This window comes from Convolutriloba macropyga, chromosome 6 (genome assembly GCF_964194025.1).
Source record: "Convolutriloba macropyga chromosome 6, txConMacr16.3, whole genome shotgun sequence".
Classification (NCBI taxonomy): Eukaryota; Metazoa; Xenacoelomorpha; order Acoela; family Convolutidae; genus Convolutriloba; species Convolutriloba macropyga.
In genome coordinates, this window is record NC_134473.1 from 63,713,200 (window position 1) to 63,740,945 (window position 27,746).

At 36.4% G+C, this 27,746-nt stretch overlaps 4 protein-coding genes across 4 annotated transcripts; all 4 read right to left on the minus strand.

The window, feature by feature from the left end:
- Positions 1–228: 228 nt before the first annotated feature.
- On the minus strand, positions 229–9,705 carry LOC142341127 (uncharacterized). Its single transcript, XM_075392018.1, has 2 exons — positions 9,535–9,705; positions 229–612 (listed from the first exon to the last, which is right to left on the minus strand). The coding sequence occupies exons 1-2, from the start codon at positions 9,643–9,645 to the stop codon at positions 346–348; spliced, it is 378 nt and encodes a 125-aa protein (XP_075248133.1). The 5' UTR covers positions 9,646–9,705; the 3' UTR covers positions 229–345.
- A 422-nt stretch (positions 9,706–10,127) lies between these two features.
- On the minus strand, positions 10,128–12,063 carry LOC142341128 (N(6)-adenosine-methyltransferase non-catalytic subunit METTL14-like). The gene has a single exon (XM_075392019.1). It carries the CDS (start codon positions 11,883–11,885, stop codon positions 10,212–10,214), a length of 1,674 nt encoding a protein of 557 aa, XP_075248134.1. The 5' UTR covers positions 11,886–12,063; the 3' UTR covers positions 10,128–10,211.
- A 3,254-nt stretch (positions 12,064–15,317) lies between these two features.
- Positions 15,318–16,385, minus strand: LOC142341370 (uncharacterized). The gene has a single exon (XM_075392298.1). The coding sequence runs from the start codon at positions 16,383–16,385 to the stop codon at positions 15,318–15,320; it is 1,068 nt and encodes a 355-aa protein (XP_075248413.1).
- A 194-nt stretch (positions 16,386–16,579) lies between these two features.
- On the minus strand, positions 16,580–26,758 carry LOC142341129 (origin recognition complex subunit 5-like). The gene is made up of 3 exons (XM_075392020.1): positions 26,417–26,758; positions 20,980–21,520; positions 16,580–17,069 (listed from the first exon to the last, which is right to left on the minus strand). Exons 1-3 carry the CDS (start codon positions 26,745–26,747, stop codon positions 16,721–16,723), a joined length of 1,221 nt encoding a protein of 406 aa, XP_075248135.1. The 5' UTR covers positions 26,748–26,758; the 3' UTR covers positions 16,580–16,720.
- Between the last annotated feature and the right edge of the window lie 988 nt (positions 26,759–27,746).

Below are 27,746 nucleotides of genomic sequence, written 5' to 3' on the forward strand. Positions count from 1 at the left end.
TTTAAAGACGTGCGAGTGGAAAACAATTGTAAATACATATCCCAATCGCCCCAGCCTATTGTCACCTAGGAATTTTCGTGCGCTCGCCAGATTTTCGTGGTTTCATGTCTAGACTATCACGTGTTCGTTCAGATCCAGGTTGTTAGTTAATGTAACCCCCCCCCCCCCTCGTTCATTCATGTTGACTGCTCTTATCACTATTCAGTTTGACACCTCAACAACTTAAGACAAGAGTGAACAAGACTGTATTGCCAACACATCCTCAAATACTCAAGAATGGAATTACACATCAGCAAAAAACAGCAAAGTCTTGGCTTTCATCTTGTGGACGGTCACAGCTCGTTCTCATGGTTTGTAGACGTAGGTGAGTCGAGGCATATGCTTCTCCTTCTTCATCTGTTTCTTCGTCTTGATTTGCAGTTCCTTCTTATTCAGCGCCCTCCTCTTTGCCCTCGTGAGTTTCGGTCTCAAGTCAAGAGGAATAAGCTTCTTGTTCGCATATTGTTGTGCAACTGCTCGCTTCTGTTTGTCCGTCATAACTGTCAAAATTCTAGCGATGGACTTGCGCACAGTTTTGATTTTCGCCAACTTGCTTTGCACGCCTCCAGTAACCTGCAACACTTCTCCGGGTAAATTGTAAGCAATAGCTTAATGAATTCTAATTTTAAACTGGTTTTACCAAAATATTTTGGATGGGAAGTTTTTTTGAAGGATCTCTTGCATTTGTTTTCCTAAAATGACCTCTGTACCCGTTTCAGATGAAAACTCAAGATATTAACTGTAATCAGTCGTTAAACAACCTCAAACTTTAACCGGCTTTCACCAATGAATCAAAAAATCTTTTCTGTTTGTACCCCCCCGTACGTTATTCACCCCAGTTACAGAGCACGTGTCATTACATAGTAAATCCAATGTCAAAATATAGCACGTGCATCGGGGGTGCAAGTAATATGCACCCACTAAGCGCTGGGGGACGGGGGGCATAACGGAAATATAATCGGAGGTAGTTATTTTCGAGTTTTTTATTCAAATGACCACACAAGGAAAATCTGGTCATTTCAACAGATGATTTGCATACCGACTGTTATTGTAACTTCCATAACAAATTTTAAAAACGCGCGCAAAACAAGATTGATTATGAACTGCAAAATTGAAAGTGCACTTTTGCACGATTTAAACATTAGATGATCCTTATTACATTCCAAAAATACATTGATGCAAAAAGGCATGATTTATCAATATGCACAATTTGCTGCAAGTATCTTTTTTTTCTTTGCTCTTTCTGATATTTGTTCCGAACCCTCTTGAGGGGGGGGGGGGGGGGGGGGGGTTCAGACAATTTCGGCCGATCGATATATTCATCGTAGAGTTGAGACTGGTATCATTAGAAAGCTTGTCCAGCGTCGAATATGAAATTAAAGAATTAAAGAGATTTTTTTTTCATTTTCGTTTTTTACAGGGAGTTATCGAGGTTTAAAGTTTTCAGAAAATAGAGTGAATTCCGTTGATTTTATCCACGTTTTCCGGATTTATTGACTAAAACTTCGCCAATTTTATTAAAATTTGTTAAATTTTTCTTGAAGAAAGTGTTGTTGACTTTATTTGTAAAGACAGAAAATTTTGTCGGCTATTTTTATTAAATTTTTTGTCAAAAATTCTAGCTAAATATTTCAAAATTAAGACTTTTTCATCAAAAACAGCACGAAATAAGCTTCGTTAGTACACTTTGATTAAATTTACAGGAAGCACACAAACAAACAATACTATCACAATCTTTGTAGACTCAAAAAGGGGCTATTTATACTTCAAATTCTGTTCAGACTGCTCTGTAATTAAAACTTTGCCGTTTTTTGCTAACTTTATTTGTTGATTATCAAAAACGCAGCATTTAATTTTGATTAAAACTAACAAAAAATCTATATCTATAACATTCAAATAATTAAGTGTTTTTATTGGACAAACAGCATTAGCATGGCTAGTTTTGGACCAATATTGGACCGGTATAATCCAAAAAGAATTCGGATTGTAATCAGTCGGTCTTTTTTATAAAAAAAACTTGATCTTTTTTATATTAAATAACAGAACATTTTCAACCGAAGCTCACATAAGATAGGTTCAACTGGCTTCCTAATTAGCTTCACAATATTGTATCTAGTTTATTACTTGAGAGCTTATGGTCGTTTTGACTTTGAAAGTATTTGATTTTAAAATAAATAATTGCTTATTGAACTTTGCCTCCATTTTTCTCTTAATTTGGTAAACTTGTAGCTTATTGTCAGCAATGAAAGAATGCAAATTTAATCTTTATTTCTACTGAATTCAAATTCAATCTTGATTGCGGTTTTACGCCTTAAGTTATGGTTTTCTCGCTTTGACACTAATTTCATTTTTTTTTAAATATTTAGGCATTTGCCCATTTTTCACGTTTTCGAGTTTTGTCACATTATCACATTATTTACAGTTCATATATCACATTATTGGCGTTCAAAAAAGTGCACAATTGATAATATTAAAATTAAAATGCCTAAGGATATAGATTATTTTTTTAACGGCTTCGACACTATTTTCTCGAAATATCTAATTGAGTTTTTAAAATTTTGTCTTTAACTAAGTTTTTACTTTGTCTTTTAGTCGTATGAAACTTCCTGAGCACTGACCAGGTTTCATTGGCTTCTCAAGGAAAAATAGATTAGTCGATATTCTGATATTTGTAGATAGCTGAAGGCTTTCATGACTCTGAAAACAATTTTTTTCCAAAAAAAACACTTTAACTTCACAATTTTGTTCCGTTTATTGTGTTTGTTAGCTAGTCTCGTTAATTATAGGCCAAATATGAGATGTCAAAAGTGATTGGTGTCACGCAATCTAATGTTTTTTAAAGAATTCGTTATGACTTTACTGGCTTCGACACGGAAAAAAAGAAAATTAATTATTGGTTTTTGTCATGTTTGACGTTCTTTTTGTAGACGAAGAACTATTCTGGATAATTGCAATTCTCAAGGGCATCCTTTGGAAGAACATACGAATCTATTCAATTATTTCATATTGTAATTAATGGCTTTCATGTCTTTGGAAATAGTTTTTTTCGCAAAAAAATAAAGTATTACTTAATTTTGCATTTTTTCCATTTTTGTCTACTTGTTACATAGTTTCATTAATGAGAGGTCACAATTTCGGTGTTCGGAGAAAATACTGAGGACCAAAGTATGGCTTTACGGCTTCGAAAGCGTTTTGTGCCAAGTTTTAATTGATTTTTTGTTTGTTGTCTATTTGTTGTTCTTCTTGTAAATGCATAAAAAAAAGAAAACCGAAAGTTCTTAATTCCTTCTATCGAAGCATTGGTAATCGTACACCTATAGGATATTTTAGTTGATTTCTAATGGTTTTGATTACTTTGAAATTAATTGTTTTTAAAAAATAAGCGAATTTATCAACTTTACTGTTTTTGTTCTTTATTGTCTAATTGTAACCAAGCCTTATTATGGACTAGTGCCATATATTTTCTGGTGAAGTACAAGTTATTTTGTTTAGTTTCAGTTTTATCTGACGCTATCTTGACTTTGTTTTTAAGTTTTGTTTTTTAAAACGGACATGAAGTTTTTGATGTAATTAATTCTTGTTGTTGTTGTTTAATTTTGGTGTTCGTCTTGACCCGCTTTCTTAATATTGGCACATCTCATCAACCTAAGGCACCATTTTTTACTCCACCACTGAGTTATTTGCTTTGGAGGCTATCTTTTCGCTCATACACCAAATTTTTTTGAAAAATACTTGAATTTTTGGGCTTTTCTATCTGTTCCTCATTTGGCAGACAATTATGCCAAAATTGTGGATGAGCGGGGTCAAAACCTTATGTGCAATCGCACATTAGCGCGTCTCCTTGTTATAATTTACCTTCATAAACAAACATTCAAGTCCATAGATCACTTAAGAACAAAAAATTAAACAAAACTGACTAATGTAGGGAAAATTAATTTCTCTCAAGCGACAGGCAGTGGAAAATTGTTCCTCAATCTAGCCTTGGAAGGGGCATAACATCAAAGTGGTATAAAATGGTGGTATCAAATCTTATTATAGAACACTGCTAAAATTTCAAAGACAAAACCAATTTCAATGCAGTTTTGATTTGACTGATCTGAGTACTAAATGAATGAGAGCAATGGATTTCAAAGTTGGTATCTTTTCCATTTCGGAGTAACACGACAGCGTTGAAAATAATTAAACTTCCACCAACTTGATCCAAAATTTCAATCAGACCGCAATTCTATTAAGTATAACAAACTGAAACCCCGTTAGCCATAGAGAGCTTCTGTTAGAAATATTATGTACACTATGTCCGCTCCTGCATCAGTAAAAATAGATAGTTGAATCGCATCACTTCAAGAAAATGAAGGTTTTCTCTCGTTTTTACCACAAGAACAGCTGAAAAATGTTGACCTGTATGTTACAATCATTAGCATGTTTTCACAATAAAGTCAATCATCTGAGAAGACAAAAAGCTGCATAACAGAAAGAAATCTATGGCATTCCATCTGTGGCATTTGCTGGATAACAATAATTCTTTAGTGCTTCTAAACGCTGTATTACAAACGGTCAGTTTGTTCAGGTTGGACTAATGGCTTTGGCCTGATTAAAAATTTTGGTTAATTAAAAACTTTGGTTAATTAAAAATTTTGGTCTAAAAATGAACCATAAAAGCATAGTCTTCCGATTGAGATAACTCACCAACCAATCTGAAAAGGCAGCTAACAGTTACAATTGTCTCAACCTATGACCAACTAAAATCACTAAAAAAACTAAAATAGTGCTGTTTTTTAGATGGATTGCAATATTGTTTTGCTATTTATTAGAGCTAAATGACCATCATTTGGCAAAATTACCACTGCGTCACAAAAACAACGATACGCTACGGAGCTGGAATTATTTCTCAGTAATGTAATATTCCCATTGGGTACAATCAAATAACTGGAAATGAACTTTATTCACGGAGGACAGGGAATTAACCGAAGAAAATTCCCTGTCCTCGGTAATTCCCGAGGACAGGGAATTACCCGCGCGGCTAATAGAATCATCAACCAGGTATAAAAAAGGGAGAAAGGAAAACTGAAGGGAGGAAGGAAAAGAACTCTGCAATGAGTTCGACCAAATATTGGATGCACATTTTGAGCGTAGTCTGAAATTTTCGGTTTTCCAAGACAAGTATCTTATCTAGAACAGATACATAACAGAACAGATAGATCGTTGCTGTTATGCAGTTCCAAAAACGTGCGTAAAACTTTAACTCTCTACAGCGCAAACTCAATTTTAACCTTGAGAATTCTTCTTAAGCAATGCTACACTTAAACATAGAGAAAATTTACAGGTTATTGAAAACTTTGACAACTGCTTTTTCTTTTACTTATCATGGAAACTTTGAGTGACTATGAGGAAAACCAATGTGATGTTGACCCGGATCCCGAACTACAAGACATCACTGACGCTGTCTAAGACGAAGCAACCAAGAAGGCACTAATGGAATCGGCCGTAAGATGCAGAAAAACAAATTGAGGACAACGAAATGTTTGATCAAGTTTTCAATTTGAACAACGACATAAATGACAGACTGCGAGAGCAAAAGTACAGCAGCAAAGATTCTCTTGTAAAAAAACCCGCACTTCAACTCAAGAGATTCCGAGAAACTTTTCATGAATTTGAAAACTTTTTATGAGTATCTAAAGCTGGGCCTGAAAGAGGAAAACCTCAAAGCGTTTCATGTATTATCCCCCCCCCCCCCGAAGAAATCTACCAGACAACTTGATCCCCCCTGTGATCGTAACGTTTATTTCTTTCCGAGAAAAAGAGACAGCATATAGGCAAAGAAAACGTCAAGCCAGGCCCTAAGAAAAATTTTTACCCGAAAAACCCTATCAAAAACAAGCAAATCTATTTAAATAAGAGACTGCCAGCCATTGAAAACATGATAAAAAACTAAAGAGAAAAACTATATTACTTCAAACTAATAAGTGCGTTGTATCGGTGCTATGTTTAGATCCTAAAGATCAAAATGGTGTAACCAAAATAATGATACCGGTAAAAAATGCTGACGAAGTGAACAACTTGAACAACCCGGTCAATAAGAACCTGCCAAAAAACCACTTCCTTCAGGCAATCCATTCAAAAAAAACTTCCTCTCAACAAAAGTGAGGCCGATAAAGCAAAGGAGATCCTTGAAAAACTATCGCCCGAGCAAAAAAAACTTCTTCCGTGATAATTTTCTGTATGAACAGTTTTAACCCCACAATTGTATGCAGTAAAAACGTCATTACTATGTACATAATGTTGAATGTCTTAAAAAAACTGCGAGCGCTGTTAACAAGATAAAAACTTCAAGTTGAGAAAAATTTTGGGTCCAACTAATAAAAAAATTTCATGTTCGGCTCAATTTGATACTAAACTTCTACAGAGCTATTCAGATTTTTAGAACTAATAAGTTCATTTTTGGGGAAAAACTAATGATAAAAAACCGAAATTTTACGCAAAAATTTAAAAATTTTGGGATTTGAACATCATGGAAAAAATTCAAAAATGATAAAACCCAATAATTTGGCAAAAATCTCAATCTTTGGTTCTTGAGATTTTTTGAAGCACACCGAATTCATGTAAAAAAATTAAAAAACGATCAAAAAACCAACATTTTTTAAAAACAGCAAAATTTCTGGGTTTTTGAAATTTTTCAAAAATCGTTGGATCACCGAAATCATTGGAAAAATTGAAAAATAATGAAAAACCAAAATTTCTTGCAAAAAACCTTTCAGATCTTTGGGATTTTTGCGATATTTTGAAAATCACCAAAATCGATAAAATTCGAAAACGATCAAATCAACCAGTTTATTTTGCAAAAAACCTCAAATTGTTTGAATTATTGAGATGAAAACCTCACCCTTTTAGTTTTTAGAAAAATTTAAAAACTCACTAAAATTATTTATAATTCGTGATTGATCAAAAATAACAAAATAAGGTAATTAGGTGAATATAAACACTAAAATTTTTTAGGAAGAATTTCTCAAAAAAACAAACCATGCCATCAGAGCGCGTAATAAAGGAGCTTTAGCCCTGCTGCTGTTCTTGCAGAACATAAGATCATTGGGTCCAAACTACGATGAGCTTATCGCAACTTTTGAGGCCAACCAAATAATGCCACCTTTTTGGCACTAACAGAGACCTGATTGAAAGATTACTCAAACAACCAATTGTTCTGCAACAAAAGTGACGATTGTGTGCAATGCTCCACAAACGGATAGATAAACATTCCAAAATCTTCTTTTGGAACATCTCTGTCATAGGCCAAAAAATCACATTTTATGCGGGGACTTAAATATAGATTTCTCAAAAAATGATAAAAAAACAGAAAATTTTCTTAGGGAATTGGGCTCACTAAACCTATACCTAAAATCAAAGAAAAACGAGCACACAAGAGCAAGCATCAGAAGCAACTAAACTCTAGATGTTTTATTCTCAAATTTTGAATGTGAAACAGGTGCTAAAAATAAAAGTGTCAGAACATTACGGAGTAAGTGACCTTAACGATTATTTGAGAGTAAGTGACCTTAACGATAATCAAAATAACACCATAGAAGATGAACAAGAAAAACAGAGAAACTGGAATGCTCTCAATAAGCTTACTAACTCTCTGGAGTTAAATGTTGAACTGTCAAAAGATAATTTTTTTCGATTATGCACAGCGGAGGAAGGAATACGCAATCTTGAGAAAATTATAAATAGAACTTTGGATCTTACAACTCCAAAAAAATCATCAAAAAGAAAAAACAAAACTGGATTACCAACGAAGCCAAAAATGCTTGTTCGAAGAAACAATGTCTTTGGAATAAGTTTTTGCAGTCCAAGTCATAAGAAGTAAAAAAAAAACAATACAACTTGCAGAACAAAACAAGAACACTAGTAAGAAACGCCAAAAAACAACTCCAAAAAATTTTTGAAAAACAAAATGATTCTAAGAATAAAAGTTTTAATAGGTATCTGAATCAAATTTGCTATCCGAATACAAAAAAATCAGAAATCACGAGCACAATTGACTCTTTTTGAATCTTTTCAAAAAAGATTCAATTGACTCAAATGAATCTTTTCAAATGAAACAGAGTGTGGTAAGTCACGAGTCAAGCGTGAAACTCGTGACATATGAAAAACCAAAAACTTTAAAGTTAAAGCAAATTTAAAAAAACAGCAGGACAAGTCCTGACCTACAATTTGAAGAATTTTCAACGCAGACAAAGAAGAAGCTTTCAAAAATTTTAATTGACTTAACCTAAAACCAGACAAATAATAGACTATGGAGGGGATAACTATTGAGAAAACCATTAACATAAAAAAGTAAAAAAAGTCAAATGGCAAAAAATAACAAGCCAAATTAATTGTGTTAAAACACCGTATTCTCAGTCTACTTTAAAATTAGAGTTGGAGCATTTCACGCCTTATTGGCACTCGCTTTTTCACCCCACTTCCTGTTTCGGCGTGACCAAAATCATCACCTTAATCTGAATTCAAAAATCATGAAAATGTGTGAACAAATCTTACAAAAAACATAGCCGGAAACGCCTCACAAGAATAATTTATGAGGCCTTTTTGCAAACAATCACCCTTTGAAATAACTAATGGCCACTAGAAAGCTCAAAAAATTAGGAAAAAGGCCGAAAGTCAAAAATAGTTGTAGTTGGAAATTAGCCAAAAATATATTTAAAATAAAAAGGTACAAAAGCTCAATTAAACTTTTAGATAATATAAATACAAAAATATTTTTCTTAAACAATTGAGAACATTATTAAATTGCTACAGAGATAGGCAAGCTACCCGGCGGTAATATTTCTTAACTTTGAAAAGCGAATTTCTCAACAAAAAATGTGCTTTAGACCAACAAAATTGTTATTAATTGATAATCAATGACGCCTACAAGCAATTAAAGTAAAAAAAAAACCACACAATAGAAGGCCAAAAATACATGAAATTACTTAAAAAACCGCAAAATTGTTAAAGACCTGCAATATAGCAAAGCAGGTTGTTGACCACAATTTTACAAAATGCTATCAACCTATTTAGCAAAAATGGTCAGTATCAACGAAAAAATGATTGAAAAAGCCGCACGTGAAAAAAAAAGTTTGTTTTTCACACCTCAATTTTTCACACCTCAATTTTTCGCTCTAAAACAATGGTATTAAATAATCACTCTTCTCTCAGCTCTTCAGATCTTTTCAGCAGCAAAACCAAATTTTAGCAATGACATTTCCTGTTTCAATTTCACTGCAAAATTGATTTAAAAAAAGACACTTCTTCAATACTCCAATACTAAGAGAGCATTGAAATAGGGATAATCATAGAAAATTATTCTGTGTTTGACGAGCTTTCCGGTGATACCAGTCTTTCCAGGTGTGATAAACCAATCGGACAAAACAAAGCGTTAAGAAGACTGCTGAGGATGTTGTTCTTCCCATGAGAGGGGGTGGGGAACAAAAGTGAAAATAACGAAAGGAAAAAATAGAGTACCTGGCTAGTGCGGAGCTGTTGCAGCTCCTCTTTAAGAGTGTCTAACTCAGTTTTGAGCTCTGTCTTGCCCATGCCTCGCATGGCCACTGTTGTCAACTTCTTCTGGGACATCTTAATCACTGCAACGGATCAACACAACCCAAATCTGAAAAAAAACAACACTCACACGCATGTTGTATCTATTCTGTTTCGGCCCCAGTGTTTTTTATACCCCGTCACCAACTGTGTATTGTTATATAACACGTTACTATGTAAAAAATTAGCACGTGCGTCTGGGGGGGCGTAAAAGATAGAAGCCCACTAAGTAAGCTAGGAGGGAGGGAGGGAGGGAGGGGGGGGGGGGGGGGGACAGAATAGATCCTGCACATTTAAAGACTCGATACCCAGAGCTTTGTCTGCTAACGCATTTCGCATTAAGTAGGAAAATAGGGTGAGAACACAAATATGGTATTGATTGTCAGAACTGTCATTCTGCTTTAGTTATGACAAAATTTTGTTCCATGGCCTCTAAAAGCCATTGTCCGACTTTATTGTCAGCTACCACCTTCCGGCATGCCAAATGTTACAATCAACCGATAGCTTCACAATAGTGCTAGCTTACAGATGACATCAATTTTTAAAATTTATATGAAAAAAAATTCAGGAACGAAAAGAAAATAGGCATTATCGAGATGAAATCATAAAGTGTTTGGAATGGGATCTTTGTAGTCGCTGTTTTCAACCAGTCTATGCACTGGGGGACTCTTAGGTCTGATTTCTTCAATTCGGTCACTGCAGCCAGTCAAATGACCATCCGGAATTGATTTACCATCTGGCTCTTTTGAGAACCAACTTGCATATTTCACTGGGTCAAAATTATTTCCAGTAATATTTGGACCGATTGTCAACCAGCCTGGTCTAATATCTCTGTCGGAGCCAAATAAATGCAAACGTCTTCTGCCGAGACAAAAGTGCTGGATAATTTTAAAGATTTCTTCTGGTTTTTCGTGGCTCAAAAATTCTGGCTCTTCTGAAAGAATCAAGTCAAGGTCTGTATTCGCATGAATGAAATCACCATCTTGGTTACGCTTTACAGTTCCTCGGATGCCAACTAGACAATGCTCTTTTGTCCTGTGAAAGAGGGTTTCAGGTTCGAACCTGCGCGGAGTATCTCGATTTAAAGAATTGGTTTTAATCCAGCAAATATCTTCACATCGTCGATAATTCCAGCTGTGAATACATTCTCTGCAATCGTCAACGTTTTCAGACGTTCCACACCACATGAAAATAAATCCCCGACTTGAAGAAATTGCCTCAATGTCCAAACGCGACAATTCGTCGAAAGTCCACTGCTTTAATTTTGGATCAGAGCTTTCAGGACTATATCCATTGACCAAAGGCGCTGAAATCATGATCACATCAAAAACAGATCTCAGTTTTTTCAAATTGAATTTCTCGAAGTCACAGTTCATGTACATTGGCGGCGTGTTTGTAGAATTGACCAAATCGTCTTTCAAATAAAGAAGCTCCCGCAACTTAGGGTATTCTCTAAACCGATTATCATAACCACTGTCGTGAACAAAGTTCTGGGGTCTCAAATCAGAATCCACATAATGCTGTGAGTAATCATTCGAAGGTTTCAAAGAAGGGTTAAATTTTCTACGAGGTGATTCATCTTCGTTGTCTGAGTTCGCCTTTTCTGTTGATACATTCAAATCGTTGCCAGCTTCAGAACCATCGCCACCCTTTTCTGTGACCACACCAGATATTGTGACAAGCTTTTTACCCTCCGAGTCAAGGCTTGGAAACTTCCACGGATTTGACTGTTCGAGAAACTCGTCAACGACATCACGCACATTTCTCTCCTGTCTAGGAAAAGAAGAATTGCACATAGCAACCGCAGTTTCGTATTTATCAACATCGTACTCTTTAGTTAACGCATTTCGCCGCACAGCGGAGCGTCTTTTGAGTTCGCTTAAAAAGTCTGGGATGTCCAGAATCAACGGATCATCAGGACCCCCAGTATCGGAGGCGTATTTGGGAACCACATTCACATCAATAACTCGTTCACGCCTTTCATATCTGTGACCTGTCGGTGATCTCGACCGACTTCTGTTGTACCTTCTTCTAGGGTCGTAACCTCCCCTATCACCCCCATGAAATCGACCTCTGAACCCACCACCAAATCTACCTCCTCTCGGATAGTATGGTCTGCTGCCTCTATACCCCCATCCGTAAGGTCGAGGTGCGTAAGGACGAAATCGTTCTCGATTGTGGTAATGATGATAATCTCTATCGGGAGGTCCATCATATCTGGGTTTGGAGAAATGTTCACGTCGCGAGTCATCATCTCTCTCATTAAACTCTGGCATAACTACTTCTAATTCATATAGAACTGAAATATCAAAAATCAACTGGTTTAAGGGCTAAATGTAAATTAATCAATGCCCATAGTGAATAGTTTCAACATTGTTTGTTTAATTCATTAAACATAGCTGGCAGATTGCCAGAAAATAGCCGCAATAGATTCGTAGATCGGCAGTCTAAAAAACAGTAAAAAAGACAGACCAAAAAAATTAGTCTTTTCATTGAAGGCTGATCTGTTATATATTTTGATTAAAAATCTGTATAAGTTATTGCTGCCTCTATTAGCTGATCTCAAATAACCTTCACTTAGAGTGACACACACGCATTTGACCTTATCTCTTTGAATTAAAGTAAATAAAAGTCAATTTCAAAGTGAGGAAGTCATTTTTGAGAGTGAGGTAAGTCAAGTATGACCAAAAATTTAATCATGCGCATGAACAAAAAACTCGCTCCACTAAGAGCGAAAAATGACGTCACACATGAAATTCAGTTGAAATTGCATGAACGAATGAACAAAAAGTGGCTTTGACGTCATATGGTCGTAACAAAAATCATGACGAAATAAAAAAAACATAGCAGGGCAAGTCCTGACGTACAATTCAAAGAATTTTCATTGACTAAACAGAAAACTAGACCTAGAACGGAATATGAATGGATTGGGAAAACCATTTAGAAAAAAATCCGATCCAAAAAATCGAAAAAACAGTTAAAATCAGAGTGAAATTGCCGCATGTGAACAAAAAACCACTACCGAGAAACCGAAATTTTGTTCAAACACCGTTTTCTCACTCCACTTTAAAATTATAGCGAAAAAAATTCACGCCACAAAACCACTCGCTTTTTCGCTCCATTTCCTGTTTCGGCGTGACCAAAATCACTAGTCCAATTTGACTTCAAAAATCATGAAAATGTGTGAACAGATCCTAAGAAAAGACAGCGCCCCAATACAATTCAAATTCTTTGAATTGTAAAAACCAAGAGAAGGCCAATAATAGCCCCAGCTATCGCTGTGCGGCTATTAAAAAAAATACTAGCCATTTTTAAAGAGCTTGCCAATTCAAGTAATCTGGCATTGAAAACTTTTCCTTTTCTATGTTCTCTAGGACTGACTTTACTTAGGATGAAATTAGAAATGAAGGCGTAGAGTAAAATTTTTACTGTCATAAAAAAATTTTTCTGACCTAATATTTCAGAAAAGCTGATTTTGAGTAAACCAGTTTTCAATTAGTTAAAAAGATGTTACACTTTTCTGGTTTTTTATAGATTAATTTTTTGCTGCGACATATCAGAATGGTCAACCAGCCAAATAGTGTTCTCCCACAGTACTAAAAATAGTGATGATGACAATACGCCACATAACAGCTGAAGTGCGGCATCAACAAAAAGATAGATAGATAGAGAGAGAGAGAGAGAGAGAAAGAGATGGAATGAGAGTGAGAGAGAGTGAAAGAGATAGAACGTGAACGAGAAAGGAGAAACCCTAACCGACAGAAAGAAAAAGATAGCAACATTTTCCATGGTGGGATTCGACTCTGTTTTCTAGCCTTGTCAGTAAATAAATCATAGAAAAAAGCTGAGAAAGGCAAAATTACAAACAAGTTTTCAATTTCACAGTAAAAAAAGTTCAAAGCCATGTTTTGTCTCAAAAGTTCTGTCAAGTAACCCATGTCCAAGACATAAAAAGATTCGTTGGTCAGTAAGGGTAGTTAAGCTCAAAAAACTATAAAAAATATTTAAAAATTTTGGAAACAATTCCAAATTTTAACAAATTTTGCTTAAATTCAAGACATTAATATTCTAACTATTCATTGTCTCAAGAGACTATCCAGTATACCTGTTTCAAACATAAAAAAGTTTCACTGGCTCACAAAGATCCATACACTTGGAACATGAAAAATTTCCCAAAAATTTGAGAAAAAACTTAAATTTGATCCAAAAATTACTGAGATCGGAGTAATAAAAAACATTGATCATCATTCTATTAACTCTAGAAACTATGCGGCAGCTTATCATCAAACCTTGGAGGAGGTCCCAGGCCCCGTGGTGCCGGAAAAAATTCGAAGACATGAATAAATTGCAAATATTGTAAAACATTACTTGAAATCGTGATATTAAAATCTTTTATAAAAGAGTTTGAAAAAAGTTTTAAAAAATTGCTTGAATTCGTGATATTAAAATCTTTTACAAAAGAGTTTTATAATAAGGTTTATAAAAATTGCTGAAACTTGTGATATTAAAAAAAATGAAAAATAATCCATGACCAGCAAAAATTTTCCAGTAACTTATTATCAAGCCCTAACGGAGGTTTCCTGACCCTTGAGGCTCAAAAAAGCATGAATAATGACTATAAACTTTTTAAAAAAATGAGAGAAATTGCCCAAAAAACGCTAGAAGTCGTTATGTTAAAATCTTGCAAGACATTCTATTAGATCTAGAAATTATACAGTAACCTATTTTCAAACCCTAGAGGAGGCTCCTTGCTTCTTGAGGCTGAACAATCTAAAAAACTAAAAATTTTCAAAAAACTTAAAAAATTGCTAAAATTTGTGACATTATAAAGTTGAAAAACTATCCCATGGCCAATAAAAATTTGTCAGCAACTTATTATCAAACGCCTTTGGAGGTTTTCTGGCCCCTGGGTCTGGAAAAACCTGAATAAGGAAAAATAAATGTCAAAAAATTGAAAACGCACGTTTTGTCAAAAAAAGATAAAATTCGTAATGTTTAAATGTTGAAACCATTCTATTACCACAAGAAATTATGCAGTAACCTTTCATTAAAACCTAGAGGAGTTTCATTGACACCTAGCTCTAATAAAAATCAAAAAAAGTCAGATGTTGAAAAAGCTTGAAAAAAATTGTGCAAAAGTATAAATTTGCGTGTTTTTAGCGAGCGGTTGTTCGTCAGTAGCTAGAAACGGTAGGGGGCGGGGGGTACACCGACGGCTGATGGGGGTGGGACAACAGCGGGGTGGAGGGTAAACAGCGCGCGGGGATGGGGCAATAGTGGGGGGATTAACGGTGGAGCGGTTTTCAACCTCTAATAACCGCCCTTCACACCATAACTATAAGTCTCAGTAAACAGTTTCTGAAAAGTAAACAGTTTCAGCTGAAACAGAGCTGAAAGTCAAATGGGTCAGACGAAAAATCGGTCAAGCGAAAAATTGCATAAAAAACTGACAGGACTAATATAATTGCTACAAACTTCGTTTGAGAGCAATTAATCAAGGCATCAATGATTAAGTAGTAGTAGTAGTAGTAGTAGTAGTAGTAGTAGTAGTAGTAGTAGTAGTAGTAGTAGTAAAGGCTTTAGGATTTAAACATTAATAAATCCAACGGTTTGTTAGACCCACATGAGTTCAGTCCAAAGGTAGTTTTAGTTTAGTCTAGTTTTTTCCAGTTATTGCAGTGGTCACATTTGCAAACAATTCGCCAAGTTCATTTGTCCCTCTTGTCATATTTTCTCAGAAAGTAGTCCCAGTAGATTTTGGAGATGGTGTCTTTATTGAGATATTTTCCGTAGCTGGTGTACACTCTGATAATAATATTGTATAATAATTTTGTACGATGGAAGAAGTTTTCATCGGTTTTGTAGAGTCGATTCGTTCCGATCGTCAGTTCCCCTCTTGTATGCTGTCGAGTTTTATCTTCGGTGACTCTAGGTAGATCAACAACAACGTCGTATTCGTTTCTATCCAATGATATCAGAAGCAGGAGATTGTGCATTTCGACATATAAGCTGAGAGGCAGCAGCTTTAGCTGTAGAAGTCGATCTTTGTATTCAAAACTTGCATTCAGTATCCACTTGGTAGCAATTTCCTGCACCCTTTCAAACTTCGCAAGATTCGACTTGTTCGGCTGCCATGCTTGAGAGCAGTAGGTCAGGACTGGCACAACGTAACCAACGTAAGAATTTAGCTTACTGTTTCGCGTGCTGTTTGTAGACAGGTTTCGTTTCAGTTGGAACAGTGCACTTAATCCCTTCTTCGTTCTCGTGGTACAGTTATCGTTCCACGTGAGATTTGAGGTGATCCATAGTCCTAGGTCGCGTTGAAGATTCGTCGGTTCAATTTCAAGGTTGTCTATTGCTGCTGTGAAAGTGCCTTTTATGTTGAGGAGCTTGCATTTAGAGGTGTTCAGTTGCATTTTGTTTTCGGAGCACCAATTCTGTATAGTCATGGCACCAATCGTGTCGCTCAAGTAGGAGCTTATGAGTTGCAACAACTTTCCGCCAATGTCAAAGGACTGGAGTTTCAGTATAAGCAAGTCATGCGGTACTTTATCGAAGGCCTTAGCAAAGTCGAGATACAGAATTGTCAGGTTGTCTACTGTGGGGTCATCGTACTTTTGGTAAATTGAATCAAGGTAGACCAACAATTGTACCACTGCTGACCTATTTTTTCGGAATCCATATTGGTTTTCGTGTAGGCGGTGTTGGCAAAACTTGTATAGTGTGTTGAAGATGAGACGCTCAAGGACTTTTGACACACAGCAGAGTAAACTCATTTATGAACAGCAGAAAGAGCAGTGGTCCGAGAATGGAGCCTTGTGGAACTCCACTGCTGACACTTACTGGAGTGGATGTTTCCGCATTTATTTTAACATATTGCTCCCTAACGCACAGAAACAAAAGAAAATTGGCAATAGTTGGCAGCATACCAACACACTAGGAAACGCCACAGACACTAAGGATATAAAGATTCTTCAGTAAACAATAAATTCCATTTTCATAAAAAAAAACTGAGCGAACCCTTTCTCTTCATCACAGAGGACTGAAACAAATTATCAAATATCAAACCCACAGAACAATATCGACATTATGCGACAAATAGATGATAAAATTAAACGTTCGAACAAGACCCAACTGCAAAGTCATACAAATGCTCATTGAAGTCAAACTGTATTTGCTTCGCACACTTGGCTACAAATTCATACTTGGCAATGCACATGTATTTTGGCTGATCCAGCATTTCAGCGCCATGACGCACCAGATAATTTTTTGAGACCAAAGAAGATATCTGTGCAAATAAATTAGCAAGCACGCATCTTTCGGGCTCTTCGTGAATTGCGTAGAAAATTGCAAGAAGTCGTTCAAGGACAAATGCCTTTGGTCCCATAACGTGGTTCAGTTTGTTCACATTGACCTTGGCATTTGTCGGCTTCTTACTCATTCGTTGTTTCACGAAGAACCTAAACAAAGAGATTAGGGACCATTTTGACTTTCTGTATAATTCATGATAGTCCGCAGAATAACTGCTATACGTTTTTAGCTGTACAGTTTTTTGTAGCGTCTGAAAGCATGCCACAGTGATCACATAATCTCCCTCCAAAAATTCTTTTAAAAAGCTATTGTCACATTAAAAAGAACTCATTCCCAATGAAACTTTAAAGCTGACATATTGATTCATTTTAAATCAATTACTTCTGTTCGAAAACAGATAATTCGACGACCGACTAATGAAATTTTCTCCAGCTATAAAAATCCCGAAAATAATAAATCCGCCTCTTTGAGTCGTAAAAAACAACCGTCCACTAATGCTTCTCTCTCAGTTCTGAATGGCAAAACATAGCCCAGGGAAATCCCGAAATGAACCAAAAGGTGGTCGTCATCAACAAACACCTTCTCGAGCCTTACTGCGTCACGGTGCCTCTCTTAGAAGTTACCAAAGATTAGCACGTTCTCATCGCCACATGTGGAGGAAGCTAAGGAACATTAAAGGAGACATTAACCAATCAGAATTGAGGACGGACGTGATATTTGGTTCGGTTGTAATAGATTCATATCAAGTCTCCTAGGCCACTGAGGCATGGCCAAATGGGTTAATCGAGTTACATAATTGTGCGTCCCACTTATGTTTGCATACAGCAATTATCTCAGGTAATTCTGCTATTAAGCGAAATTTTTGACTTTTTAAAACCAAACGTTCAATTTGGATTCAATCGGGATTCAATTTTTAGAAAAACAATTTCACAAAAGTTCAGTAGCGTGTGAAAGCATACCCCTGTGATCCAATAAATTTTATCGTCTAACAAAATTTTAACCAATTATTGTGGCAGATAACATTAGCATTTTTTTCTCGGCAAATATCTCAAACAATATGCAGGGGAAGAATTAGTTCGGTGTAGGTAAAATGGGGTTAGTTGGTGAGTTGCTGCGTAAGAGTACGTGAACGTGGGTTGAAAATGTAATAAAAAAACCCAAAACGTTGCAAAAACAATTTAAAAGACCGACACAAGCAAACTCCTGATTAAAAAAAGCGTCTTTTGACAGCAACTAACAAAACAAAAGCTTCCACAGAGAGAATTTTTTCATTAGGTCCATTGAATCTGCACAAAGTATCACACTAAAAATTACTACTCATGTCAACAAGCAGTAGAAACAAAATCACTGCCGTTTCTTTTGTCCGCCAAAATTGTTCAAAAAACACATCAATTTTTCCTAGCCTGAAAAATTTCTTTCAAACTTTGCAACAAATGAATTAAAATTCGGAAAACGAGTCAATCGTTCCTGCAAAAAATTCTACAACCGATAATCCTCTTAACATCTCAAATAAAAACATAGTCGGCCAATCTCCAGACAATAGCTGCGATAACGTCCTACGCCGTCATTCCCACAACAAACCGAAAACATACCGGGCAGATTGCCGGAAAAAAGCCACTATTGATTCCCATAACCAAGATAAGGATTGAAAGAAGAGAAAAAACTAATCAAAAAATGATTATTGTACAAACAATTTTAAGTGCGAACTAGTTTGATGTCATTTTGGAGCTGAACATACTTCGGTTTCATAAGAGAACGACATAGGAGCTAGAATCAAAACCAATAAGCATTAGGGATGGTAACTAAGAACAAAGTTTGAGTAACGGGCATCAAAAATTGGGCTTTATGGGTTTATCCCGTTTCTATTTCTGACTTCAATTTTTACACTGACTCTGTTCATTTTGAATTGCTTTGCTGAGCAATTGATGCTCAAAATCACTTTTAGCAGAATGAGAGAAGAGGGAAACTAGCCTAGAGAAGTAAAAAAGATTTCACGCAAAATGTTGAAAAAGCGGCAAAATGAGGTAAAGCGAAACATTTTTTTGTTCGACGAAGTAAAAAAAACATAGCAGGACAAGTCCTGACGTACAATTCAAAGAAAATTCATTGACTAATCAGAAAACTAGACCTTAAACGGACTATTACTGAATTGTGAAAACCATCTCTAAAAAAAACAGACCGAAAACATAGCTGGAGATTGCCAGAAAGAGCCGCAATAGCTTCGTAGATCTGCAATCCCAAAAAGATAGTAAAAGACGAAAACTTTTTCATTAAATGCTGAGGGGTTATGTTTGATTATAAAACTGTATAACTCGTTGCTGCTTCTTATAGCTGCTCTTAAGTAACCTTCAATTAGATTGACATACATTCGCCTGACCTTATTAAAGTAAACAAAAATCAATTCCAAAGAGAGGAAGTCATTTTTGAAGGAAAAGTTACGTGTGACTAAAACTGTAATCACGCTAATGAACAAAAAATTCACTCCAATAAGAGTCAAAAACGACGTCACGCACGCAATTCAGTTGAAATTGCACGAACGAATAAACAAAAAGCAGATTTGTCGTGACGTCATACGGTGTTCGTAACATAAATCTTGACGAAATAAACATAGCCGGGAAAAAAATCCGGAAGCGATTCGAAGCCCCGGAACTTCACAGACAAATCCGTAATTGCCGCTGAAACGATTACCATGTGTCTTAAATTTTTAAATCTTCGAGTCATCAGACTTGAGTGGAAAAAAGGTAACTAACTTGCTGCTTCTATTAGCTGCTCTTAAATAACCTTCAATTAGAGTGACATACACTCACTTGACCTTATCTCTTTTAATTAGATTTAAAACAGTCATTTTCAGAGAGAGGAAGTCATTTTTGAGAGTAAGGCAAGTCACTTGTGACCAAAAATTTGATCATGCAAATGAACAAAAAAACTCGCTCCACTAAGAATGAAAAATTACGTCACGCACGCAATTCAGTTGAAATTGCATGAACGAATGAAAAAGCAAATTTGAAGTGATTGTGACCTCATATGATCGTGAAAAAAATCTTGACAAAATAAAAAAAACAAGAGAAGGTCAATAATAGTTAAAAAACAAGAGAAGGCTATCGCTGTGCAGCTATAAAAAATTTAAAAAAACAGAAAATCAATGTCAAAATGCCGCGTGTTTACAAAAATCCACTAGCGAGAAATGGAAATTTGGTTCAAACAAAAAACTAGGCCTAGACTGAACTATAAATGGATTAGAAAAACATTTAGAAAAAAATACTATCCAAAAAATCGAACAAACAGTAAAAATCAGAGTGAAATTGCCGCATGTGAACAAAACCTCACTAGCGAGAAAGCGAACTCTTGTTCAAACATCGTTTTCTCACTCTACTTCAAATTAGACCGAAAAAATTTTACGCCGCAAAACACGCTTTTTCGCTCCACTTCCTGTATCGGCGTGACCAAAATCACTTCTCCAATTTGACTTCAAAAATCATAAAAATGAGTGAAGAGGTCTTAAAAAAAGAGAGCGCCCCAATACAATCCAAATTCTTCGAATTAAAATTTAAAAAATAGGAGCGCTATAATATCCGGCTGAGAAGCTGACGCGGCTATTATTTTTCTACAAATTGTAGTGGATCCAAAACAGGTAATTCAAAGATCGACTAATAAACTTTCTCCAGCTAAAAAAAATCGAGAAAATAAAGACGCCTCTTTGAGTCGTAAAGACCAACTCTTTGAGTCGTATAAACCAACCTTTCTAGTCGTAAAAAAAGTCACAATACCAGATTTTGACTTGCACGAACATTCGGCAATTTCAAACTTGTAAATTTGTTTCGAGCAAGGTTAGATCTCTGCAGAAGCACTTCCAACTTCTGGGCTGCAATTCTCGAGGCGCTACGCGGTGCTAAACAAACGTCAGACATTATCGGTGACTTAAAGCAGAGTCACCTAGCATATACTTTAAGGTACTGATATAGATTTTATATATTGATATAGTTAGCGAAAAATGTCAAAGGGACTTGAAAAAGTTTCCTGTTTTGACCTTCTACATTAAGACTGTTTTGGCAATGTTACCTTGTGTCACTGGTAGGCGGATTGTAGCTGGCCAAGTAAGCAGCCACAATGATGAAATTACTGTCGTATGGAAGAGTGTCCTCTGCCACTCGGTCACGCGGGTACGGATCCAGACAAGCCAATGTGGATCCTCCAGTTGAATCAGAACCGGCTTTCGTTATCACAACCGGTTCAAAAAGAGTCCAAAGTCGTCTTAGGTCCCGAATTCCGCATAAACCGTCATTGAGTGGTCGGAGAAACGTACTCAAATGCTTATGAATCAACTTTCGCATCAGGAAAAGATCAGGATTGTACAAATATACGAGCCCAACCATTGATTTAATGTAAAAGCTTAACACAGTGCTGTCAACATCGTTGTGGATAAGGTCTCTCGATATTATTTCCACACATTCGTCCTGTGTGTACATGTCTAAATGAATATGAACGGGAAGCGTCTGGGAGGGTTGAAGGAAATAGTCGGGCTGACATCGACTCACAATAACGATTGATACCTTCTGATTAGTTAGCTCCGGTAGTGAGAGAAGCTGTGACGACTTTTCATCTGCAATTTATTAAGGTTTCTCTCATGTTCAATAAGCAAATTGTTCCACGATCACTTGTTCAGAGTAAGTTTACTCAAAATACACAAGTATAAAAAATTGCGTCCTTTTTCTAGCGATCGTTCTATGCGTATGCGGACCATTTATGGCAAAAAGGACAACCTAGTGGCAAAAACATTGATTATTTTAGTGTCGGGACAATTTACCCAATGCCATCATACCCAACTTGCGATTTTACCACATGCAATTTTACTCAATGCCAAAATACCCTAAATACCCTAAGTATCCATCCCATAACTAATAAAATCTGAATATTTAGATACCCGTCAACAATAAAAAAATATTAAGAAATCACTTGGTTTAAACAGACGCAAAATTACCAAAATGTATTAATTGAACAGCATTTGATCAAAATAAATTTGAGGCATCATTTTGAGCAACATTTTGACAAAAAACTTAACCCATAAAATTAGTGATTTTAATTGCGGTACGTCAAGAAAAATAGATTGACTTTGATCATTGACGGCAATGATTTCCACAAGGAATTAGAAACGAAAACAACGCATTGGAACTGTTCAAAATGGAACTCACACACATTCAAATTGACTGCCATTATTGCAAACGAACAATTATCAACCACGAAAAAAAAAGAACATAACCATGAAATTATTCGAGAGCATGGTAATACATCGAATAAAAATTAATTTCACAAAAAACAAATTACAAACGAAAAATGGCTAAAAACGGTTATCTATATGCGCCATTCTGTCAAAAAAACTTTTCAAAGTGAAACTCATTCACTTAACGCAGCGCATATCAAACTCCGGCTCAGAAAAAAATAGTTTACACGGCAACTTTACTAACTTTCTCTTTTAGGTCACAACGCCATCTGAACGAACAGTACTTTCGGTAACAAGAAACCTCAAGAAAACCAATACTCCTCTTCGGGTCGTAAAAAAACCAAGAGAAGGTCAATAATAGCCCCAGCAATCACTGTGCGGCTATTAACAAGAACATAGTACTATGATGGTTTACGTCGATGTACTGTATGACCATGCTACTGTAAAAATCTATAGTATTTACCTATATAGTAATGTCTTCAGGTTCTCTACTAGTCATTCGTTCCTCCAAAATTCAACGTCAAAACAGCGTTACTTTTGTCAATTGCAAGTTGAATATTTGGGCAATAATTTGTGCTTTCACAAAATCGACAAAGAAATTTGTGTCACTGAAATTTAATTCTGTCCGGAGACTGTTGATAAGAATGCAAAACAGGAGGTCCAAGTCATGCACAAATTTCCTTTAATGCACAAATTTCCTTTGAACCAGACATTTCGTTTTAGCAACGTTTGATATTATGACATTTTGTAAGTTCTACAGAGCTTATATGCTCAAGTCCTTTTCGAAGTTTAAGGATTTGAATACTAGTATCAAATCATCCGCAACAACCCATGGAATTGCATCGACAAAAACAGTGTAGATCATTAAAAATGGCGAATATTAAGGGGCGAATACAGAACCCTGGGGTAAGCCACGTTGAACCGGTAAAAAATGCAGATAAGTGACTTAAAGGTAACCAGTTGGTGACAGTTGCCTAGGTAAGAATTAAAAATGTCAAAATGGTAAAGCAACCTGACAGGATTTTACGTAACCAAAGTTGATGCAGTAGAGAATCTTTGCTTTGGCTACATTATTGAAAAGAATTTCAAATAATGCAACAAACTGAACAATTGCTCTTTTATGTGACTGAAAGCCAAACTTATTGGAATGAAATTTGTTTCTAATCTTGGGGTAAACAATGTTGAAGATAATTCACTCAAAAATAAGTCTTCTTAGTGTCCACAATCTAAATGAAGTTGATTTCCTGGGCCAGCTGCAATTGCTTTTTCATTTGCTCACCAGAGGTCGAATGTTGTCACTGCTGTTCTCAGCGGGAACTGGGTCAGGTGTGTTATGCTTTCAGGGGTCCACATTCGCACAGGGGCTATCCACTTCTCCCCATTTGTGCAGGGTCTCTCGGCATCTCCCTGCTTCTGCTTTGAGCCTGTTCAGTCTTTTCCATGAGAGCTGCCCTCCTGGTGGTATGCTTTCCTCTAACGGTGTTAGGTTTTCTCTTCTCAGTCCGTTCAAGAGGTTCCATTTTTTGTTCTGAAGTTATGGCTATTTTCACATGCTCGAGCTCTGCTTAGGAAGCTCTGTCGGGATTCTTAGCCGCCTCGGTGTCTGTTTATGGCCGTACATCGGGTGTCTTTTGTCGGTCTCCTAATTCCATTTTTTCTTCGAGTAGCTGCTTCCCTCCTTATCTCCGGTGGGCTTATTCCGGCCAGTGCGAGGAGTTCGCTCATCTTCGTGATCTTAGTGCAACCTGTGATCCTCCGGCAAGTTTCATTCAGGACTGTATTCACTTTGTTACAGTGACTGGAGCGCGACCAGACAGGGAACGTGTATTTAGCTGCAGAATAGCAGAGCTGAACAATAGGGGTCTCCACGTGGCGACCCGGGCTCTGGAAAGATTGTTCCGATTTGTGTACCAATCTCTACACCATCACAATGAAATGAAGTAAAAAAATTAAAACTATAGGAAGAAGTCTAATTGGTTTAGATCTACCTTTGTGAAGAGGTCTCATCAGCTGTTTTCCACAAATTGGGAAACACTTCAAATAAATGTGTTAATCAGAAAGTTGCTAAAGAAATTGGACCAGTTTTAGGATTTTGACTGGTAAAGAATCATTTGCGTCGTAGGCTTTTCATTTTAGTAGTGAAAAGAGTTGAAAACATTACAAGAAAATTGTAGGCGTGACTTCTGATAACGTCGGTTTATTGATAGCTTTCTTCAGTTGATTGCATAATTTGGAAGGATTTACATTACTTCGATTACAAGTATTGATCAGAAAGTTCCTACGGAGATCAGGGCAGTTTAAGGATTTTGACTGGGAAAGAAGCATTTGCTGCGTAGGATGAGTAATTGTCAGCGCAAAAAAGCTTTTAATTTTAGCAGTAGAAAGTGTTAAAAACATCAGATAAGAAAATTGTAGGCGGGACACTTCTGATACGTCGATCTATTGATAGTTTTGTTAAAGTTCTTGCAAAAAAAAAACAAATTGAAACTAATTGCCACAATACTGAGGTCTCACAATCTGATTCTTTATTTTGAAACTGTTTAGAAAACTGGTGTCGCCTAATGAGAGAAAAAATTGGAAACAGTCATTTTGAATTGTAGTTAATGAGCTGCTCTAGAGCCAATCTAATGCGCTTCTATTATTTTTCTCGGACCTGATACAGACTTCCGTTTGACTGTATTCATGTTCATATGGTGGGTTTTAACAGAGGTAGAGGTGAACGAGCGTGACATCCTTTTCTTGGTTTTCTTTTTGAGCAAACGTAAGTTTTTCAAAAGCAAACTGTAAAAATTTTCAACTACATCCTCAGGGTAACGGTCTAAGCAATTTCGGCAAAAAGCGTCGACAAACTTTGAAAGATCACTGCTTGAGTTTTTTTGAAAGAATCTGAGAAAGGTGATGTTTTTTGGGCAGCTTTTGTTTTTTTTGGTCAAAAAATGTAATAGTGGTCACTTTAAGACAAATTTTTAACATTCCACAAGACATAAATCTTTATTTATCAATTTGTCCTAAACATAAATTGACTAAATTTGGAAGAATTGCTCTCGAACGACAGGCGGTTGGAAAAACATTTGACCCAACCGGGATTCGAACCATTAGCCTTCCGCTTCATAATCATATGCACTTCTGAATGTGTCATATTAGCAACAATCATTACTTCGGAATGAGAGCAGAAGAGATCACTCACAAATGAAGAACGAAAGCGGGAAAAAGTCGCTTGAGAAGTCACAGAATGTTCTAGAAGACAAGTGCTGCAAAAAGGTCAAGCGAAAAATTTGTATAACAAAAGACCGCTTCGTTCAAGAGCAATTAAACATTTCCTGCTCTATGAGTAGGCTGTGAGATAAGTGGAAAAAAGTAAAATTAGTTCAAACCGTCACGGGTACTTGCTTCATACGCACTAGGACTGTTCATTATAGCATAGTTGACATTAGGTAAGTTAAAGTCTCCTGGGACGTAGAGGTTCTGCATGCTAGGAGTTTAAACAAGTTTGAGAGAGAAAACCAGCTGTTCAGATATTTTTCAATCAATTTTGGTTCAACCGAAACTTACTGAGTAGGGTGGCAAAAAGAGAAGGATGGAAAGAAAGTGCATTTTACCGATTCTTAGGACTGCTGAGGAACAAAAGTCAAAGTTTTAAACAACAATGTCGTTTATTTGGATGCAAGTTTTTCTTTTCAGTATAGCTTGGCCTCCATGAAGTCCGTCAGATCAGTCCGTTCGTGAGACAACTGTATACTGTCAAAGTAACGAAAAATATTCATTATGGGTGTTACTGCACCAAGTTAAAGTTTCCTGCTCTAGACAATGGGCGGAATTTAATGAGGGGAGTTTAATGGCGACCAGCTCAAATCATACCTTAAAATTCAGTTGAATAAGTGCAATACAGAAAAAGTTGTTTAAGATTTGTGTATTGAATCGGAGTCAGTGTAAGACAAATTTAAAAATGAACTGCTTTCAAAAAGAATTTTACCCCCGTGTAAGTGTTTTATTTGAACTTTTACTTTTATTAACGAGCTAGCCTAACTCTATTTTCCCATTCTAACAAGAAATGCAAATCTGAAAAAAGATTAGGAATGCAAACTACTAGCTGCCAATCTAAATACCCAATCCACACGCCAAAATACTAGCTACCAATCTAACTAACTAATCACCAAAAGACTAGCTAACAATCAATCAAAATTTTTCGAAGACAAAATCTTTTTATTTTTCCATATATTTTAAAACTGATGTACGCATATAGGTAAAAAAAACATTGAATCAAACCCGAGAGAGAACCTAGCAAGTTATCGCAGTGATCCAATATGAGAAGAAATTTCTTTCGTTCCTTCAGAAGGTCAAATATTTCAGCCAGTGACAGTTTCGTTGTTTCATTATCAGTTATCTCGCAGTACATATCTTGAACCAGATCTTTAAAGGACGAAAACGTTGTACAGTCTTTGAAAATAACAATGAAATTCCCTTTTTCAAAGCTGCTTTCCATTTTTCGGATCAAATACGTTTTACCAGACGACTGTCGGCCACTCAGCCATAGGGTATCCGGAAGCAGCGATGGTTCAACAGCCAGCCATTTGCATAACTCAGTCAAACTTTCATCACGCGTTGCCATGATTCTGAATAAAAACTGAAAAATCAAACTTATATAAACTAATTTAGGATCTATTCTGTTTCCAACCCCCCCCCCCCCCCCCGGTGTTTTTTATGACCCCCAGTTACAAATTATACGTTGTTATATAGCACGTTACTGTGTAAGAAAATAGCACGTGCGCCTGGGGGTCATAAAAGATTGCTCATTAAGCTGGTAGTAGTAGTAGTAGTAGTAGATAGACTTCAGAGAAAGACCAGGGGTGAAATAACCCATCAGTTTTTAGCTGACACAAATTTCTTGGCAGGGTTACAGAGACAGAATTCGCCAGGTGCAGGGTTCCATCTCCTTGTAGCTCCTATCGAAGATTCAAGGATACATCTTTCTCAGTCTTGATTTCGTTTATTCATTTTCAGGGGTGTTCATAGTCGCGCAGTCCGTGTCCAAAAACGGTACGGTCTTCTTCAGCCAGTTAGAAGGAACTTTGAAGTTTTCGTTTTGCCGCGTTTCTGTTTATCTGGGTTTAGGTTTGTCGTTCGCATCTGGAACATACCTGTCTTGACATATTGCGTTGAAGAAAAGAATATCGCGTAGTTCGAGATACAACGATACAGGCAATATGTTCAGATTTAGTAGTCGCTGTTTGTAATCAGCATCCTTTCATCATATCTATGCAGTGGCTTCGCGTTGCACTCTTTCAAGCGACTTCATGTCATTTTTTGATGCGAACCAGATTTGGAAAGCGAAGGTCAGAACAGGCACTACGTAACCAACGTACGCATTGTTTTGTGGCTGGATTCGCTTTGTGAGTAAAGTTTTTTCTCAATAACCAGAAGGATCGCCAAGCCTTGGTTGTTCCTCGAGAGCAATTATAACTCCAGAGAGTTTTCTAGATATGATTACTCCAAGCTCCTTTTGTAGCCACACCACTTCTAGTGAATCGCCGGATTCGCACGAGGCGCTTCCTTTCAGAAAAGTAATTTGCTTTTCTCGACTCTAAGGGACAGGTGGTTATCATCACTC